Source organism: Mirounga leonina, unplaced genomic scaffold (assembly GCF_011800145.1).
Source record: "Mirounga leonina isolate KUSES-001 unplaced genomic scaffold, KU_Mleo_1.0 Mir_153, whole genome shotgun sequence".
NCBI lineage: Eukaryota > Metazoa > Chordata > Mammalia > Carnivora > Phocidae > Mirounga > Mirounga leonina.
In genome coordinates this window covers 27,136,837-27,150,745 of record NW_023270387.1, presented here as the reverse complement: position 1 = coordinate 27,150,745, position 13,909 = coordinate 27,136,837, and the positions used below count along the sequence as shown (strand labels likewise).

General features: G+C 40.0%; 1 protein-coding gene across 1 annotated transcript in view; it reads left to right on the top strand.

Moving 5' to 3' along the window:
- The window catches only part of OPCML (opioid binding protein/cell adhesion molecule like), a 490,752-nt gene extending 485,920 nt beyond the window's left edge, over nucleotides 1-4,832 (top strand). Inside the window, exon 7 of the mRNA XM_035009317.1 lies at nucleotides 4,594-4,832. Coding sequence (XP_034865208.1) covers nucleotides 4,594-4,694 — 101 coding nt within the window. The 3' untranslated portion in view covers nucleotides 4,695-4,832. The remainder of the gene's footprint in view (nucleotides 1-4,593) is intronic.
- Nucleotides 4,833-13,909: the final 9,077 nt, after the last annotated feature.

Genomic DNA, 13,909 nt, shown 5'->3' with positions numbered 1-13,909 from the left:
TTCCTTCCTTCCTTCCTTCCTTCCTTCCTTCCTTCCTTCCTTCCTTCTTTCCTTCCTTCTTTCAATTGTTTGTTGACTGATTTAGAGTAGAAGAAATGCTATTCCTGGTCCTATTAAAGTATAAGCTCTGTGAAAGCAGAGATTGTGTCTGCCTGAAAACAGAGAGTGGCTCACAGCAGCTTCCCAATCAATACTTGCTGAGTGAATGGCAGTGGCTTTCTGAGGCTAGTGTGGGGTCCCTTACCCTTGCAAGACTGATCCTTTGCCCTCGGACCTTGCATGGAACCTAGCTTTGGACATCTTCCCTCACTCTGCTCAATGACCCATGTCTTCCCAAGCTCACTTCACGGCCAACAGCCTCTCTCAGCAACAGACCCCCTATCTCATGACCTCATCTCCTCACTCTGTCACCAGCAAAACCTCACCTCAGGTTCAACATATTTGGGAAGGATTGAAATAAGCCAATATTAGCTTCAACTAAGACGTGGAAGGTGGGGTGTGTGGAAGCTCCACAGTGGTGGTTCCCATGATCACATGACTATATTGTACCAGGTACTGTACTAATCACTCTGACTCTTTATCCTGTAAACTCGGTATTATTACCTCTATTTTCAGTAAGACAACTGAAAGTACCTTGTATGAGATCACAGCTGGTACACCACAGAGTCAGGATTTAAACCCATATTGGTCTGATTCCAAAGTTGCCAGGATTAGTACACTTTTACAGTGGTCATTGACTTTACCCCAAAGGATGTTTAGGGCTGCAAAGACAACAGAGCAAAGCCAAGGGGTACAGATGCATCCAAAACCTTTCCTAATGTTCATAGAAGATGTCTACTCTACCTGTTCATTCAGGGACACTGCTCCTTAGATGTTCGGTCCCATATTTCCTTCCAACCCTTGTCCTTCATCCAGATACATTTCAGGGTTAGTTTTCTGTAGTAGAACACACAATTGAAAATTCACTTCATGTTTCCTAATCCTGGATTCTAAGTTCGAAATAAGAACTAACTTTCTCCCTATTTCCACCAAGAAGGATGTGGAGGAGGAAAAGTAAGAGGAGGAGAAGGAGAAGGAGGAGGAAAGCACCACTTGAATTCCTGACCATGTTTATTGAAATTAAAGCTAGTATTATCTTGGGTACCAAGCACTTGGAGAAGTCAATGTAGCTGTTGTTACCTGAAGAAACCAAGGTATAGGAAAACCATAGTCAACTTGACATATGAGGATGTGTGTTCAAGCTTTAGTACTACCACTGCTCAGCTCAGGGGAAGTGTTCCTCCAGTAGCATGCCCTTCCCTTAACAGATTCATTGAGGTAACATTTGCAAAAGCCTCCTACCAGACTAAGGGACCAAAAGTGAGCCCTGAGTATTCATGGAACCACACCAATTAGCTGAGCAGTGGTAATCTATATTAAAGCACAAAGAAGCACATGACTAATCAGGTGAGTGACCTTACCATACAGAAACCCTAAGGGAGAGACACAAACTAAATGCTTTATTTTCCTCATTAATAGTAGAATCAGGGTTACTGCAATGATGTAATTAAAAAATCAGTTCATAGCTGATGGCTTTTATCGCACATTCCTCCAACTTAGAGAGTGGTACACAGATGTGAGTCTCATTTCCTGCTCTGAACAAAATCCAAGAGCCTTCCTATAGGTCCGTTGCTGTCCTGGCATTTAGCCCAGCTGCCAAATCTCAAATGTGTGCAGGATCCATATGAGGAAAGTGATGCTAATTTTAATCTCTGTTATATTGGATTAGACTAACTCATTGGTCAGACTAGCTCAGCCATTGCTCATAGATTGACTGACTAAAAGCACTTTGGGATTAAATTGCCATATTTTCTGATACGTTTAAGCAGATCTCCTCAAACCTGCTGAAGAATAAACTTCTTGAAGCTGCATAGAGAACGTGACCACAGAAAAGAAAATCTGGGGGCCCAAGAATGTTTGGTGGCCTCTTGTTCTCTTAGGAGATGACACGCTGAGGTGCAAAAACCCAGAGTGGTGATGGTTTTGTACCAACTGGAAAGGGCCATCTGGCTGCTCACCAGCTGTCCCTTCTAGCACCAGATGTAGAGTCTCCATTCATACAATAACTCAAAATGCTAATAGGAGAAAGGCCTTAGGTCATCAATCCCACCTCTTCTCCTTTTGTAGATGGGAGAGCGAAGGCCAGAGAGGGGGTGCCAGTCAGCTAGGGAGCAGCAGAATCACATAGAGAAACTGGGTCTCCAGATTCCTAGCCAGTTATTCCTCTCACTATGTATTGCTGTGGTCCTTGGAAAACATGCACAAGGGGTCATTTTCCACAGAAAGGAAGTCGAGTTGTAACAATCCAGGGTACAGACTTTATAGACAGAGTGACTCTGTTCTAATCCAGCCCTGTGTATAAGTTGGGTGACCATAACAGAGTACTTAACTGCTCTGTTCTTTAGTTTCTCCATTTATAAAATGGGAATGCCATGGCTAGTGCATAGCACGTAGCATTTTGTGAAGATTAAATGAGCTAATATTTGTTTAGCATTTAGAATCACACTTGCCACACAGAGAGCACAATGTAAATACATGTTACCATCCTAAGCAAGCTGAGCAGGCTTTATGTCTGCTAAGTCACCCTCACGGTTTCCATTCTGTGGAACACTCAACTGAAGTTTAACTGTGGTTATAAACCCTCTGCCTGATCAGTAATGAACATCTTATTGCAACTGCCACACAGCACCAGAAATACTCATTTCTCTTTATGATTCTGCCTCCTTCTCTCTCTGTACCTCACCGTTCATGCTTTGCCTTCCTCATATACTGCTTTTTTCTGCTTTGTTTTAGCTATATCCAACCTTGTGCTGGTAGCATGACATCCAAAGCAACGCTTAAATACACTAGTAGAACTTGGAATAAAGTGATTCCTACACTAAAGCTCTCTGTCTCTCTAGAGTGGAGCTTATTAGGTCTTCAGTTGTTTCTTAAGTTAATGTCAGCATCATGAATTAGACAAAGACACACACATACATATAACTAGTTTAATGTAAGTCCTCTCTATCTTCTTCAAAAGATAAATGATTTAGATGTTTTAATGAGTTTATAAAGAAATGAGTGATGCAGATTCGTTAAACATGTTTCTATAAAAGTATCTGTCTATAGATAGATATAGAAACATATATGTCTTTTATAGAAACATATATGTCTAACAAATCTGCATTGTTCATTTCTTTATAAACTCGTTAAAACATCTATATCATTTATCTTTTGAAGAAAATAATATAGAGAATTATTTTGAGCTCCAACTTGGGCATTTTTCAACTCAGTACATTCTGTAGGCCAGTATGGTTCTTTAAGATATATGTCTTGACTGATGGAGGCCCCAGAGTCAGGCTACTTTTCGTAAATGTGTATGGAACCTTCATGGGGATGATAGCACTTGGCTCATGCCTGGATCCTGCCCTTGTCTGTGAATACTCTATAACAAAAATGCACAGCAGTATGAGCCAGACTCTCAAGCCAGAAAGTAAATGTGAATCTTTAGTCAATAGGAGAATTGTGTACATTGGAAACCAGAGGAAGAAAAAGTATCCATATGGAAATCCCTGGACTTGGAACAGTTACATGCTCATTGCTGAAGTGAGAGGCCTATACTTCCCCAAGCAAAAGGTTAGCACCAGCCTCTTCCTAGGCAAGGCAGGGATCCACACTATCACACTGACAAGCCAGCCAAATGACTACGGTTCTGTTTTGAGGAGACCCTGCACCAACTATGCTTCTTAAAGTAATCATGCTTATTTCCAATAAGCCTATTCACTTCTGAAAGCAAAGGAAGTCCTGGCTTAAGAGGCCAAAAGAGGCATGCTTGTCTTGTCTGCAGCTCCTTTTCTTTCTCACTGGCTCTACAGGAATACCTCTGGATGACTTCTTAACCCCTGTCTTATATTTAATTCCACATTCCCTGGAATATTCTCTGCTTGCTAGCTGCTGGTCTTGCTTATGACTCCAAATTCTTATGGCTTGCAAATAAAGGTGATGGAGGAATTCAGAGGTGAATTAGACCCTGATACACATGCTCTGGGTCCTTAGAACAGGCTAGGGCAATCCCACTTCATGTGATTTGTCTTCTTGAGGGTGGCAAGGGAAGTGAAAGGAGCAACACTTGTGACTCGATGGTCTTGTTTTACAGTGGAGCATGGGTGACTCACTAGGGCATGTAAAGTGCCAGAGAGACCAGAAGAAAGGGTAGAGGGAGAAGTCCATCAGGCCACACCATTAGGTGTCAATTTGAACAGAACACAGAGTCTTCTTTCCAGCCTTCAGAGAGGCCCTCCTCTACCCCTTTTATTTTTTAAACCCTTTGAGAGCAGGCTATAGTGGTTAAGGTACTTCAGTGAGTTGCCCTTTTGGGTTTCTAAATACTCCCACTAAATGTTTTCCATTTGTCCTGATTTGGAAGGATCAATGGTGGGACGTGGGAGATGGGGGGATGCTCACAGAGAAGCATGTATATATATATATATATATATATATATATGCTTATCAGGGAATAAGTATGGTACCCTTTGGGTGCATGCTAATGGATCTGTCTCTCTTTCCCCTACACAGGGCCTGGAGCAGTCATTGATGGTGTAAACTCGGCTTCTAGAGCACTGGCTTGTCTCTGGCTATCAGGGACCCTCTTTGCCCACTTCTTCATCAAGTTTTGATAAGAAATCATAGGTCCTCTGAGCAACGCCTGCTTCTCCATATCACAGACTTTAATCTACACTGCGGAGGGCAAACCAGTTTGGGCTTTTTGTTTGTTTGTTTCTGTTGTTCTTCTTGATTTTTTTTTTGCGGGGGGGTTGATTTATTTGATTTTTTTTCTCCAGTTTGAATGAGTGGGGTTGGGAGGAGGGGTGGGCAAAGTTCTACCATGTGTAGGATAATCATTCACTGGTGTGTCCAAAAATGGAATCTGTCCCTGCTACCTTGGCCTTTCCCTTTCCTCTGCTCCTCTCCTCATCATCCTCACTACCAGCCTCCCTTCCCCCCACACACCAAACCATAAGCTCCATTTGGGCAAAAACGTGCCTCATGATAAACACCCTGAAGACACAACTTGACTTATAATGTAGTGCACAGCAAGAGTTATATCCAAGTGTCCTATTATCTGTGTCTTTTAAGCATTGGGCCATTTTCCTTATTATAATGTACATATCCCTCCCTCCATGCTTATTATTATCTAATTACATTCGGGTTCACATCCTTTCTTTCTGGGAAGATATCTCAATATACCCATATCCATCTATATATATATATATATATTTTTTTTTTTTTTTTCTTATCTCCTTCTCTAGCCACTCTGCCCTATTAGCTTTCTCCATCAGCTATAGGGATTAAAGGTTTGGGGCTATGCACACAACCCAAAAGTAAAAGTTTAGAAGTCACTTGACCAAAAAAGGGGGAAGCACTTTGAGGATAGTACTCTTTAAAAAATGTTGTCTAACTCATAAAAAAAAAAAAAGAATGATCCATAGATGGCTGATTATTTAGGGTTTATCAAGCTATTGAAGCAATTATACGGTTATCCATCTACTCAATTGTTTGATTTATCTCTCCCTCCAATTATCTACCCACCCATTTTCCTCTGTAGCAATCTATTTACTGTTTATCAATCTATCAATGTAATTATCTAACACTTCTTTCTATTTCTTTCCCTAATACTATCAATTCATCACCATATTAATTTCTAATCATATCATGTCTATTCCATTGTATTCATTTCTACTCTACCTTCAGCAGACATTGGCATCTTCAAAAATACCTATCGACTTTCTTATGAAAGCCAGTGGTCTCACAGGCTAACAATATAGAAAAGCAATATGTCAAGGACTCTTTGGAATGTGGTATCCTATCCATCCAAAGTAGTTAACAGATGGACCAAAGTAGCAATCTAAGGATCAGTCACTCACTATTCCCAGAAGAGACTGTGTTTCCAAAAGCATCTTCTTGGGAAGCATATCAGCCCTGGAAAAGCCTTGATCAATACTGTGGGCTCTTTTTTTTTTTTTTTCCTTTCACACTTGAAGGACCAAGGTGGCAAGCTTCATGTTTCTCTCAGCCTTTCAAGAGAGTGTATGTCGGGAACCCATGGGACTTACTCCACGGCTGGCTTTTCTTAATAGCAAGAACATAGAGAGAAAACACATATCTGTCCCTGTAGTGTGACGAGAGCAGTCCACCTGTCTGAGTGCAATGACTTCAGCTATTGTCTCCTCCCTGTTCCAGTTTTGGTTTAATCTGTTTGAAAACTATCCAGTATAAAGCTGATGGAAGCCAATTACATGGCGGGTGTGTTGACAACTCTGGTATTTGTTTCAGGAAGCTCTTCTGAGCTGAGGGCACTTGAGCAACTGACTTAATTTCCAAGCACTTGATTAACACAACACTGCAAACAGGAGGAGAATGTGTAAATGACACACAATTTCCTCTGATATAGGCCGCTTCTCCAGTGGCTCTGGGGAAGAATGTCCTCAATGTTCCATGTTCAAATCAGATCCAGCAGACAAATAAGAGCTGACTGGACTTTTTTGCCTCATCTCCTGGGACAAGAAGGACTCAGACAGCAAGGGTGCCTATAATCTGAGAGAACGGCATTGAAAACCATGCAAAGTTGTGCCCCTCTTTACCTGTACCACAAGGACTGACCTACTGAGAGGATGAGAAAAAGCATCAATGGTGACTGTCTCACAGACCTGCCCTGCCTCAGTTGGAAAACTTTCAGGTCCACAGTCTAAATAAATACGAGCTTTATAGAGCTCCGTTCTCTAAATGCTTAATTGATCTTCTTCCTCCAATATAAATGGCTTCTTTGTTTTGTCCATAATGGCACATGAACATGACATACACAGACGGGGAATATATTCTTAGATATATATACATGCATAAATAGATACACAAATTCAAAGGTAGGCAGTCTTGGCATACAAAAAGCTAGGCACTTTCATAAAAGTTGGAGCTGGTACAAGTGGAATTAATATTACATTTGCCAGCTGTAAACAGACATCTGCATTTCCTAGTGAGCTGCCAGGAGCCAGATTCTGGAACATAAATGACGTGCCAAAAGCAGTGTATTGATTCCAAGTTCCAGGGACAATCAGGAGCAGACGCAAAGTCAGAATTAAAGGTCAGACATCAATGTTTCAGATCTGTCATCACGTTCAGCACCTGGAGTCGGGTTGGTGTCAGACATTGTATGGGAATTCAGTGTGTCATTTGAGTGTTCTACTGATAATAAATGTGTTACTTTGGAGTAAAATAAATGTGGAGGCTCTGGGAAGTGGATGGTCTTGGAGAACACAGCGCTTGAAGTGGACAAGCTCTACGTGTTCTTCATGCCAAGACTTGTTCTAGAGGAAGGGACCCATCCTTATTTGACCAGGAAGATCACCAGAACTGGTTGAATACAATAATAAGGCTGGGTCTCAGTGTAACTATGGAACTCTGCGCTGCCTTCTTCCACTGGATGTCAGGAAACATTTCTGGTGATTGCCTATTCCAGACAGGTTTCAGAGGGGAAAAAATCCTACAGTCAATTCTCATCTGTCTGGGATCAAGAAAACCAAGTAAATAAGACCCAAGGAAACTGGGCACTAGGAAAGAAAACGGCTCTTCAGCTCTTTAGACGTGCTCCAGCTTCTGTGTTGTCTGGGTTGCTTTCGTGGGGATGGCTCCATAGAGGAGTAGCCGTCGCCCAACGTTTGAAGCACTTAGAACATCAAATGCTTACTAAAGACAATCTCCACACTCACATGCTTTTTCAATCTCCCGTGGAGGGTAGATGGACAAAGCCTGCTGGATAGATTTTTTTCGAGGTGCCAATGATAAGGGATAGGGGCCGGGGCTATAAAGAAGATAAGCAAAACTCTGAACAACCTATGACTCTTCATAGGCTTTCCACATGGGAAGGAAACCAACTAAGGCTTATCAGGAGATTAGGTGAGAGAAATGCAACCACGTAGTTACTCTGAAACCTTCCCCCTTCCCAAAACACAATTAATATGTATTTCCACCAAAGTAATGCCAATGAAAATGCTAGTGTTAAGGCTCTGGCCAAGCTTGTTTTTTGGTGGTTTAATGTCAAGTGCCTGATACAGTCATCTGCAAGTCTAAGCAAGTGTGTTTAATTTTTCCTATTCTTGTTTTAACTGGGGGAGAGGGGACGTATAAGTGAGCAGTGGTCAAAACACGCACGTATGTTATGCAGAGGGCCTTGTATACGTCTGTTCTGCTGCAATTGTGCTCGGTGGAACAGAAGGAAAGGTAAGGCTTTGTATCAAAAAGAGGGCTTAGTCTTTGTCCCCTGAAAGCTGTGCCTCATACTAGTTGATACATTCCACAGGTTGGGCAGCTCCTTCTCAAAACCTGGGTGGGAAGTATGCTTTGGGACTCCAGAAACTTCACAGCTGAGGCTAAATGTAAGGTCCTCTTTCTGCATGGATCCAGTCAACTTGCTCTCAACATGGAGGTGCTAGCATGTTCTACTTATGTTGGAAGGACTCTTTTTGTGAAAAAAGCAGAGAACCTCAAAGTGAGCAGTCAATCTCAAAGAAAGCTTATCACTGCCATTGCATCAGGAGTGGATATAAATGGAAAGCTCTAGTTGTGGTTGGCACTTCTAGTGCCAAAGGAAGTTATTTGCTCCTCTGTAGTTGTGTATGGATGTCATAAGCCCCATCGGTAGAAGGAGGGGAGTAATGGCTGAAGTTGAAGTGGGATATGGGTGTGGGGTCATCTTTTCCAATTTGACCCTGAGTCCTCACCTGGAACCAGCCTACCTCCCCTCCCCATCTACCCCCTCAAAAATTTTTAATTTTTATTTTTTTAAGATTTTATTTATTTATTTGACAGAGAGACAGTGAGAGCAGGAATACAAGCAGGGGGAGCAGGAGAGGGAGAAGCAGGCTTCCTGCTGAGTAGGGAGCCCGAGGCGGGGCTGGATCCCAGGACCCTGGGATCATGACCCTAGCTGAAGGCAGACGCTTAATGACTGAGCCACCCAGGCGTCCCCTCAAATTTTTTTTAAAGTAAAGTTTAATCTCTTTGGAATTGGGGAAGGGGCATAAAATTCTTCCCGTTGGCAAATTCACTTTTTTATCTTTTTCTCCAATTGTGAGAATGTTTTCTTTTTGTTTCACACAGGCTCTATTCTTAGAAACTTACACCCAATCTCCTCTTCTGCTATCCAAAGATTCCCTTTTGATTTTAAGACAAATAAGTTTGAGCAGTCGCAGTAAAACTTCACAGGTGTGTAACTAGGAAAGCAACATTTTCAAAAGATACCATAGGATGAGAACTACTAATGATCACTAAAAGCAAACAAATAGAAATGCCAGTCTCATTTCCCTCATTTCTTACTTAGAGAAGAGAAGTAAATGAAAGGAGGAAGAAATAGGTTGCAATTAAAAGATGGGGCAGAAAGACAGAGCTGAACCAATGCAATTTAGCCTTCAGGTGCAGGATCCTCAGAGTCCAAAGGAATGTGGAGTGGATTTAATTAGGCGCCATTGTCTTCATCCTGAAAGTAAGCAGCTAAACCTCATTTCCAGTATTTTGAAATAGCTTCCTTTTTGTTTCTTTCAATGGTGCCCTTTTAAAGGCATACAGTTGTTCCACGCCACTGAGTGGAGAAAGAAAGATTGTGAACCCTCTACTATCCTTCTAGGGCCACATTCTACGTTATTGGCAGATTTATAAGGATATCAATAATAGCAATGATAAGTAATAGCTGCCCTTGTGTTAGTTAAAGGGAGCATTTTTAATCATTCAAAAACTTTTGTGACATGTAAAGTGCAGTTGTGAGGAATGTGTGGGTGTACGAAAATGTATCTGTCAATTTCAGAGTCCTCTAGATTAAAAAAAATTATGACTTATCAATGGTGCCATTATAGCTGTGTCAGACGATGGGTGTGCCCATTCTCACAATTATCCTTGAAATAAATCTATGTTAAAATGCTTTAAAAAATTATCACATGATACAAGAGTATAACTTCTAGAGTTCTTTTTCTTTTATTTTCTTTCTTATTTTTTCCTTCAAAAATCAATGAAGACTTGGTTTCTGTCAATAATTGTATTAAGGGTGAATATACTACCTGAATTTTGTGCATGTTACATTGTAGTTGTAACCTTTTCTAATTCAGGATGAATACGAGATGGTTGTGATTGTGCAGTGTATCAATAAAGTTCGAAGAAATTTGTAACTTTTGGGGGGCTGTTTATTAGGACATCTTACTGAGAGAAAAGCAGGCTATGCTTTTCCCATATGCTTCTCTCATATGTGTGTATAGGCTTTGGGGAGTGATGTAGTCAGAAAACTGAGTAGCCGCCCAACTCTCTCTCTCTCTCTCTCTCACACACACACACACACACAGAGTAGAAGGCATTCTAGGTATTTTCCATATTATACCTATATATCTAATATCTATGCCATTTACAAGTAATATAAAATGTAGCTGCAGCCTCAAAGTCTAAATTATTTATTGACCTAAGCTAAAATGAAATCAGAAAAGAAGTTTCAGAAAAATAATTACCAGATTCTGCTCAGTTTGGACACTCCTTAACAGTTCCTGTGGTTTGAATCCACTGAATTAAGAAACATTTTGACAAGAGTAAGTATGAGAAAATATGGTGACTATGCTATACATTTATTATTAAAAGTGTATTTCATTGGATTGTCTCTCCATCTTAGGTTTATTATTGTAAACATATGGGAAATAGCCTAAGAAAGTGACCTGGAGAAGAAGTTCCCTTCCTCTGATTGCCTTTTCTGAAACAGACTTCTCTTTCAAGAAAACTCCAACACCTCTACCTTCATCACACGCCCATCTGCTTTTCTGAGGGAATGGATATTAACCTGTTTCTTACAACTTAGCTAGCTCATCTTTATACATCAGCTAACCCTTCCTAGTTTGGCCATTAACTAAATATATGATGTTGGACTGGACACTTGACCTTGCTTCTCTTTGATTCCTCATCTGCATCAATTTTGAATTTATACGTGATGGTAAGTTCTAGTTCAAAATTCTCAGGGCAGTTTTTGTTTCTCTTTCAACAACTGGATTTATCACGACTACCCCCAAATAAGGCCTATGGCCAAAGGTTAATTAATAGTTTTGGAATTCAGCAGAAAGTGAGTTGAAATTCTTCAGTTGACTTTACAGCATGGCTATCTCCTCTGGCCAAGACCCTGAGCTAGATTTATGAGGCTTATTTCTTATTGGGTTCCTAGGTAGACAAGGGCTCATTTCCAAACTTTTAAAACTCAGTCTCCGCCACAGGGGATGGAACACAGAGAACTCGATAGACTAGGTCATGTTCTTCATAAATTAAAATACCAAGGAAATGGTGGTACCAATGATTGAGAGTTTCCAGTTTCCTCAGACTCATTGTAAAATTATAACTTATCAGGGAAACAAATTCCAGTTCCCCTTATCATCTTAATACCTTTAGTGCTCCCCTTTACTGCCTCCTTTTTCTTCTTCTTTTTAATCATCCTCTTCTCATCCACACCTGACAGTCTCCTGCTTCTGTTCATACCACAGCATTTACCCATCTATTGGCTCTCCTGCTGGCATAGACATTCATTGGTCTTTCATTCCATCTGGCCACTCAGCTCCATCAGTCTTCTGTGTACCAATTTATTCTTCCATTAGCAAACCACTCACCTCTTCATTCACATATTATTTCCCCATTTATCTAACCTTTATTCTATCTATATTCTCATGCACTTCCATCATATTACTGTCCCCATCTATTTATTTAAACCATCTATCTTTCCCTTACCTGTCAATCCATCCACCAAGCATCCTCCAACTAGCCTTTGGCAGAAATACCTATTTACCAAGCCACTTCAAGGTAATGAAAATCTTTGCTGTTATCTCTTCATTCGGCAAGGGAGGCTCTATCTAGGTATTCTTAAGAATGGCAGCTAAATGATTGGATACGTTTTTGTTATCTTCACCAAAAATACACCCTATTAAAAACATATATAGAGAGAAGGGCTTTAGGAAATATATTAAGGGCATACTTTTTCCCTATCAATCAGGTTGTGTTACAGTAAGAAAAGAATGGAGAATTGGGAGCAGAGTGGAAACACCCAGATGAGCATATGTCGATGTTTAATTTTCTAACACTGGGAATGCAGTCTTTCAATGAACAAAACAAATGGCTGAAGAAACAAACAGGAGAGACCTCAACTGGCAACTATGCCTTCTTTTCTCTTTGATTTTCTGTTGGATAAATTATTTTGATGAAAATTTGGAAGGGGGTGTTAATTGGTACCAAATCTTATGATCAGTTTTGGAAGCCAAAACCTTCAAACTACAAATGATACTACTTTCATGGAACATGTTCATTTGATCAGTAGAAAATCCTTTTTTTTTCTTAATTTTTTTCCATTTATTCATTTGTTCATGCATTGCATTTAGTGAGGAACTCCCCTTAAGGAGCTCAAATCTAAGATGTGAAAACAGCTATATAAAAAGAAAATTACAGTATAATTTTGCAAGTATTATGATACAGATATGAGAAAATGAATGTAGTGGAAGCAAATATTGGGAAATGATTAGGAAGCTACTTTTATCCCCTAGGGATGAAAAGCTGGAAGATAGACAGCTAATATAGGCAGTGGATATGGTGAACAGACTATTGCTATGAAAATAAATGGGGTACCAGGACCAGGGCACATTCAGTGTTCAAGTATTTATTGACAGTGTGAATGATATCTGTTGGATGAATGAGTACCATGAAAGGAGTTCAACTGTAAATGTCCAAAGGACCACACTACTGAATTGTAAAGTTGACACAAAATGTCCCAGAGAGGGAGACATAGTACCTAGAATGTCAACTCTGGTTAGAATATAAAAGTTCATTTCCACGTGGGATCATCAAACATACTGTCTTCTATTGGATCTCAAAGCTCGAGAAGACTTTTTGATGAGGGGAAGAGAAAATAATTACTGGAAGTGTGGACATATCAGAGACTTGAAGAGTAAGAGTTGGAGATTAAGTGTGAAGTTGCTGAATAGTTTCCTCTAAACTGAGTTTCTCTAGACTAGACTTGCCTAGAACTCAAGGATTTAGAATGGAATACCTGGCTCATTTGCATTTAAATGTTTAGCAGCATCTCTTATTTCACAAGTAAGAACATTTACAGTTTTTGCCTCTTCATTATTTTCTGTATCTCGTAAGACATGTTTTCTTTTGTTTAGTTTATGTACTCAAACCACGTATTTTCTCTTCGGAGACATAGTGTAATGTAGTTTGGGGAAACTTATCTTTACACTCTGATGTCACAAGTTACAAGTTATGTTGCCTCGGACCAGTTTCTTACGCTCTGTGGACCTCAGTCTTATCTTCATTAAAACAGTGGTCATAATATCCACCTCAGAAGATTGACTGTGACCTTATTGGATATGAATAGATAAGGATGTTTAACAAAGTACGTGGTATATATTAGTTGCAAAATAAACATTACCTTTTTCTTCTGATTTTTTCTTTAGCCTTCCCTCAATGCCTTCACTTCCCTGAGCTTCTACAAAATCTAATTTTAATATGTTTGCTTCTTTCAAAAAAAGGATATTTATATGTTATTTATTTGTTGAAGTTTAAAAAGGAGAAATAAATCTCTGAGTCTAGATTATTCAAGGATGCAAATCTGGAAAGTGGGAATATTTTTGGTAGTATCCCACAGGAATTTTAAAAACAACAGAGTAAAATTTAAATTCCAATCTAATAAATGTGTATTGGATAGCTAATATCTGACACGTACTGAGGATACATACAGGAGAGACAGAGTGTCTATCTTCAAGAAGGTCTCAGTCCAGTGGAGGATTTAAAACTATAGCACAACATAGTAGGTACTGTTCAAGTGCTAGAGGTG